Source organism: Rhinichthys klamathensis, unplaced genomic scaffold (genome assembly GCF_029890125.1).
Source record: "Rhinichthys klamathensis goyatoka isolate OS25496 unplaced genomic scaffold, OSU_Roscu_1.1 h1tg000167l_1, whole genome shotgun sequence".
In the NCBI taxonomy this organism is placed as follows: Eukaryota; Metazoa; Chordata; class Actinopteri; order Cypriniformes; family Leuciscidae; genus Rhinichthys; species Rhinichthys klamathensis.
The window spans coordinates 267,170-273,926 of NW_026606698.1; the positions used below are offsets into that span (position 1 = coordinate 267,170).

At 38.4% G+C, this 6,757-nt stretch overlaps 2 protein-coding genes across 2 annotated transcripts in view; one reads left to right on the forward strand and one right to left on the reverse strand.

Annotated features, from left to right (window-relative positions):
* The window catches only part of ufd1l (ubiquitin recognition factor in ER associated degradation 1), a 188,206-nt gene that overhangs the window by 93,654 nt on the left and 87,795 nt on the right, over window positions 1–6,757 (reverse strand). The gene's annotated exons all lie outside the window — the stretch shown is intronic.
* gp1bb (glycoprotein Ib platelet subunit beta) lies at window positions 1,649–3,303 on the forward strand. The gene is made up of 2 exons (XM_056259368.1): window positions 1,649–2,002; window positions 3,011–3,303. Exons 1-2 carry the CDS (start codon window positions 1,662–1,664, stop codon window positions 3,294–3,296), a joined length of 627 nt encoding a protein of 208 aa, XP_056115343.1. The 5' UTR covers window positions 1,649–1,661; the 3' UTR covers window positions 3,297–3,303.

The following is a 6,757-nucleotide window of genomic DNA, read 5'->3' on the forward strand; positions in this document are numbered from 1 at the left end:
TTGACTGAGCGAAAAGGAAAAGCGTTTAGGAAGTCCCAGTATCAGAGAATGAAAGTGTGGCCCACTTCCTGTCACATGTTCCTCTGATGGGGCGGCGTGTGTGTGTGTGTGTGTGTGTGTGAGTGTGATTAAGGTCATTTTATCAGTTTGACCCAGCTGTGTTTGATGCTGTCGTCTTAAAGTCCTTCAGACTGATACTGACGCGCTGGTAAGAACTTTACTTTTACTTCACTCAAAATTAAGTTCATCTCACATTTGAACAAATTAAATGCATGAGTTCTATAACTTAAATATAATTTACTCTTGATTTATTTAGCTGGTAATGACATATTCATCCAATATCACGACCCATTGGGACCCTCAGTGAACTAAAGGCGTTTTAAACACGTGTTGTTGGGATATTTAAATAAAATAAGAAGGAAAAAAGACATGGTTCAAATGCTATTTTATACCAATTGTTTATTGTGCAAATGTTTAACCGAGTTTAATTATTACTTTATTTTATCAAATAAAATGAATCAGAAAAAACTTTCAAGTGTACTTGCACACAGGAATTTTTCTTGGCAAATGAAGTAAATGATCCAAATATAACAACAAAACATGATAATAAAATTAAAGAATAAAATATAAAAATGCATGAAGACACTGTTAGGCTGAGACAGAATAAACATATTTACAGATGTATTTAGACACAACTAATAATGCAAAGTTCTGAAAAGGTGGCAATGTGTACAGTTAATGTGAATAAAATATAACAATAATGAAAAAATAACAACAAAAAATACTGTGGTGTTGATTGCCATGGTTTTGCAATATCCAATTGCATTGTAACATTTAGTTGTTAATTATATTCAAATATAAATTACATTTTGTTGTAATTTTGTAATTCAATATCAACTTAAAATGTGCATTAGATTCATAGTATTGTATTTTGTCCTCTACAGTGACCATGAAATGTTTGTATCATCCTGGTACTTTTTTTTTATTTTTTATCTGTGTCTTCCCTGCTCCCTTCGCTTCCCTTTTTCCCCTCCTGAAATTCCAGATAAGCTCAATCATCCCTGTCTATTCAGTTTTGCACCTCATACATGGCACCAGCAAATATTTGGACACTTTAAAAATATCAGAATGTCATTGCGTTAGATAACAAAACATAATTTATTGCACACGTCGTGAATAATGAATCGCTCCCGAGTTTTTTTTCTCCATTCTGTCACCTGATGGAGGTTTGGTTCCTTGCCACTGTCGCCTTTGGGCTTTTGGCTTGCTTAATATTCAACAATATTATTGATCTGCCTGCATTGACACCATTATATGAGAACTGAACTGAGCTGGACGATGACATCACTGTTTTCTCCAGAGCGGCTATATATATATATATATATATATATATTGAAACAACAAAAATGTACCATCACTGAACTTACTTAAGCTAGACTGTGATGCAATTTTCTTCTAGAAACAAACTCTGTTGCATTATTTTCCTGTTATCACTGTAAAGCTGCTTTGAAATAATATGTATTGTAAAAAGCGCTATATAAATAAAGGTGACTTGACAATAAGACACGGAGGCGGAGCGTGTATAAAGCTAGTAATTGATTGATTGATTGATAGATGGATGTGTCTGTCTCTGCAGTGTGTGTGTGTGTGTGTGTGCTGGTATGAGGTGTGCAGGGCTCGTGTTGAAGGTCCTCCTGTCATTGCTGGGCAGTGAGCTGGTCGTGGCTCAGGCCGCTTGTCCTCAGGTGTGTTCCTGTAACGCCGGTGTGATGGACTGCAGTAAACGCGGTCTCACCACGGTCACGCTGCCCTCTTCCTTCCCTCCACACACCACTGAACTCCTCCTGAACGACAACCACCTGACGGCTCTGCCCCACGGCCTGCTGGACTCGCTGCCCGCCCTGCGCCTGGCCGTCCTGCACGGAAACCCCTGGTCATGTGACTGCGGCATCCTTTATCTCAGAGGATGGCTGCTGAAACAGAGGAATGACGCTTCGATGCGGTCAGTGTATAGATGAGATATTAAAGAGCCCATATTATGCATATTTTTTGTTTTGGGGCTCTACTAGAATAGGTTTTCATGCTTAAATGTTAGAAAACACATTATTTTAACACATATTTTAATGCGTTACAAGGTTACACTTTATTTTAAGGTCACGTAGTGTTATTATACATTTAAATACTGAGTAATAATAATGAACTACATGTACTTACTATAGGGTTAGGGTTTGGTTTTGGGTTAGTTTCATGTAATTATGTATAGTTTATAGTTATTACTATAGTAACTACCGGTACATGTAACATGTAACGGTCACTGTAAAATAAAGTATTAGGCCTACCCATATTCTTACTATAGAGTTTTGGGTTTAGTTAGGGTTAGTTCCCTGTAATTATGCATTACTTACTATAGTAATTGCATGTAGCAATGTGTAAGACGTCACCTTAAACTAAAGTGTTACTCATTACAATTTTGCGTTTCTCCCTAATAATTTTCAGCTTCAGACTAAACTTTGGGTCTCCAGCCGAAAAAGTTTAAATCCCGTGTGACTTGCGTGCTTCCCATAATGTTTATGCATTTCAGACCAGTAGAAAGCAAAACAACATTTTATTTCACTATATTCTAGGTCGTCTACATCTTTAAATTTCAAATGCAATACATAGGCCTACATTTTTAAAGGCTTTTTTTCAGAATGAGTTTTTCTCACACACACTGAGACAGAAATCTCCACTTCAGTACACTGAAAAAAAAACCCTAAAACAACAGTACCCAGATAGCAAAAGAGTCTGGGCCAAATCTGGTTTACATTCGGCACTGGCTTGATTCTGGCGTTGGTTTTTGTTGGTCTGTGAAAAGGTGTCTCCTAGACAGTAATGAATTTAAAGTCTCCTGCTTCTCAGATGTTTCTCCTGAGAAAACACGCGAAAAGCTTGATTTATTTACGTAAGGAACGTTAGGAGAAACATCTGAGATACTGAAATGAAACATAAGTTGATTGTGTATGTGTTCCAGGAACGTTACCTGCAGTTCTCCTGCTCACCTGCGGGGGCGCCTGGTCGTGTATCTGGTTGAACAGGAGCTTCTGGAATCGTGTCGTTACTGGCCGTGTAATTTGGCTCTGGCCTCACAGATCAGCCTCTTCATCTTCATCGCAGTTCAGGTGCTCCTGTTGGCCTCTGTCGTCGTCTTCCTCAGGCGGTTTGAGCGGCTGACGCGTACGGCTGCTGAGACCTTCACGCCGGAAGACGACGCGACCCTGAGTAACGAATATGTCACGCTAAAAGACAGGAGCATGTAGGATGAGACGGTCACAAACCAGACCAAGAGCAAACAACTGTTCATTTCATCCTAATCATTTTGCACACTTCATTTTTAATGATCATATAAAGTGTGACTATTTTAAAGATAGACCAGCCTACCTTTCATCGTATTGCCCTTTGTTGCATACTTTCTCCAGTCATGTAATAACAACAAATGCTTAAAGCAGTTTAGACAACTAAATGTCATATTTACTGTAAATTAGGCTACCCTAATTTAGGAAAATTAGGAATAAATCCCTCTCTTTTGTACTTGTCTTTGTAAAATTGCACTCTTTTGTAAACTGATCCACTGGTCAAATGAATTAAACAATTTTGGTGCATATTCACAGGTTTGTGTGTTTGTTTGTGTGTGTTTTTTTAATCCTTTTATTTTATCGCTTCCAACTCCATAATGTAATGATAGCAGGGTATCTGCACATTTTTTAACAGCAAATTTAATGACTTTTAAGACCTTTTTAAGTCCTCTAAAAGGCAAATTTAAGACTTTACCACGACAAAAAAAAACAGGAAAATGTTCAGCACGACACGACAGTGTTAATTTTGGCAGCCGTTTTTGTTTTAGTCTTAAGATGAAAATGCTTATTGGTCTTAGTCACATTTTTGTAATTTTCTCTTTCATAGTTTTAGTCTAGTTTTAGTTGACAAAGTCATTGCATTTTTTTGTCAACTTTTAGTCAAACTTCAGTTACCGACATTAATTTTGGCAGCTATTTTATATGTCGTCTTTAGACAAAAAATGACATTATAATTTTTTGCTTTAGGCCAATTCAGTTAAGCTTATGAGACATTTGAATCAAGGTAACAGGCTGTATTGACAATTAATTCTTTAGCAGTAGCACTTGTGCAATTCTACATATCCCTGTTCCTTAGTTCAGTGGTACTCCAATTTTTTAGAGTGCCGTAACCCCTCTTGCACTTAGACTGCAGTCACACCTTTTCCATTAAGGGACAATATCTGCCCCTTTTAATCGATTTTTTCCAGTTAATTTTTTACCTTTATAAATACTTTTATAAAAGAAATAATGCTTTAAATAAAACAATGTTCAATAAATATGCAATGATGGTAAAAACGAGGTGATACTTTTTAACATTAAATTAAAATCGCCAGTAGGTGGCGGTAAGTCACTGTCTTTATGAGTGAGTCATCCGTCATCGAGTCATTCATTCATTCAGTATCAAACACAACAGTCTATGGTAACAAAGCAAGTGGCTGTATTTATGAACGGGTCATTGAATCTCACGATTCGTTCAAAGCCACAGATTCGTTCTCGAATCACCACTGTCTGCTGCCGTGGCTTTTGTTGCAAAATAGCAATAATATGCAATAATATGATCAACATTAAAAACACTGCTGGATATCAGCCTGTATTGATCGCAGATTTAGTCACACAAACAGCGCAAGCGGCTCGTGACAGAATAAAGACCAACTGAATGACACTTTAATTAATGTACGTAGAAAATCTCAAATGAAGATCACTGAACTCCAGCTTACTTGTCAGTGTTTTCAGATCATCCGCGCTTCTTCAGCAGTGTAGAGAGCGCGCGCGAGCATGGTTGCCAGATACTATTGACAAGACCGGGTAGAAAGCGTGTTATTTTAACAGAAAAGCTCTGACTGGGGATTTAATTATTTAAATCTGGCAACCCGACCGTAAGCATGAACGGTCGTAAACACCGTCTGTAATGTGTTGTTGTCTCCTACAAGGAATTTAAGGTCCGTACGTGAAATTTAAGACCTCCTTATTGGAAATTGCAGATTTTAAGACATTTTCAGACCTTAAAAAGCGAAAATGTTATTTAAGACCTTTTAAGACTTTTTAAGGACCCGCGGGGACCCTGGATAGTGGATGTTTTTATGGTCAGTTTCAACATCAACACACTGTCCTGCCACAAATTGATGAAATCTCTCACAAGCAAAAGTAATACTAAGCAACTCTTTTTCAATTTGAGCGTACCTACACTCCGCATCAGTCATCGAACGTGAGGCATATGCAACCGGTTGCCACGTTCCATCATAATCCTGGAGAAGTAGCTACTGCTCCCAATCCTGTCTGTGAAGCATCAGCTGAAATTTTAATAGAACGATTGGGGTCATAGAATTTCAAGATTGGCTCTTTATTTAAAATTGCTTTCAAATGTTGCCATGCAGACTCCTGTTCATGGTTCCAACTCAATTCATTCCTTTTCTCAACCATCTTAATGGAGCTATTTTCTCAGACAGATTAGGTATGAATTTACTCATATAAATCAACATATGAATCTCTGGACATCTTTTACACATTGCGGTCTTGGCATATGTTCGATAGCAGAGATCTTCTGGGGATCTGGTCGCACTCCAGCACTACTAATGATGTCACCCAAGGTTAACTCAGTCACCCCCAATAGGCTTTATGCACAGCTTCACTACTTCCTGAACTTCAGCCAGCTCCTTTGTTTCCTGTCTGCCATTATTGGACAAACTGATTAATCCAGGTGTGCCTGATTATTGTTACTGAGGCCAGGCACACCTGGATTAATCAGTTTGTCCAATAATGGCAGACAGGAAACAAAGGAGCTGGCTGAAGTTCAGGAAGTAGTGCAGCTGTGCATATAGCCAATTGACACTTTTCTCTGTTCAACTTCAAATTTGCTCGCCTGGTTGCTTCAAAAACCCTTCTTAACCTCGCATCATGTTCTTCTTTCGAAGCTCCCCAGACAATTATATCATCCATCGGTGTATCAACTCCTGTGTTCATAAATCATGTGCACTATTTTATGATACACCTCAGGAGCCGAAGCAATTCCAAACGGAAGCCTTAAAGGGATACTCTACTGGTTTTTCATATTAAACTATGTTATTCCCTTAACTAAGACGAGGTGATACATACCTCTCTCGTCTCAGTGCGTGCACTAAATCGCTGTCTTGAGGTGAAACTTTGTTAGATCTTATCTCAGCCCTGTTCATTCAATACGTGCCAAGAAGAGAAGCGACCAAACACCTCCACGTTTTCCCTATTTAAATACAGTTACACGAGTAGTGTAACTCGACCTAGGACGGTGACACAAAAAGCTTTCAGCTTCATGAACAGGCAGTTCAACATAGAAATCATCCAACCTTATTTGATTAAAACTATATACAATTGTATAGCGTTTTACGTTGGAATAAGCCTCGCGCTTTCACGGACGGCAACTTCTCTGCTTAATTGATTAGTATATTTACAGCTGTCTGGGCTGACATAAAATAAACAGCTCAAACATCCCCTCAACTTAAATTATTAACAAAAGCAAAGAAGAAAAGGTGTTTGACTGACACTGAACCGAACTTATCATAAATACAATGATGGGCTTCGCGTTATTTCAGCACCGTGGACAGCTGAGCTCACCGATAGATTTCACCCATTTCACCCCTTTTCAGAAATCCACCCTTCTGTGTATGAGTGCTGAGAATGCCCTGATAAGT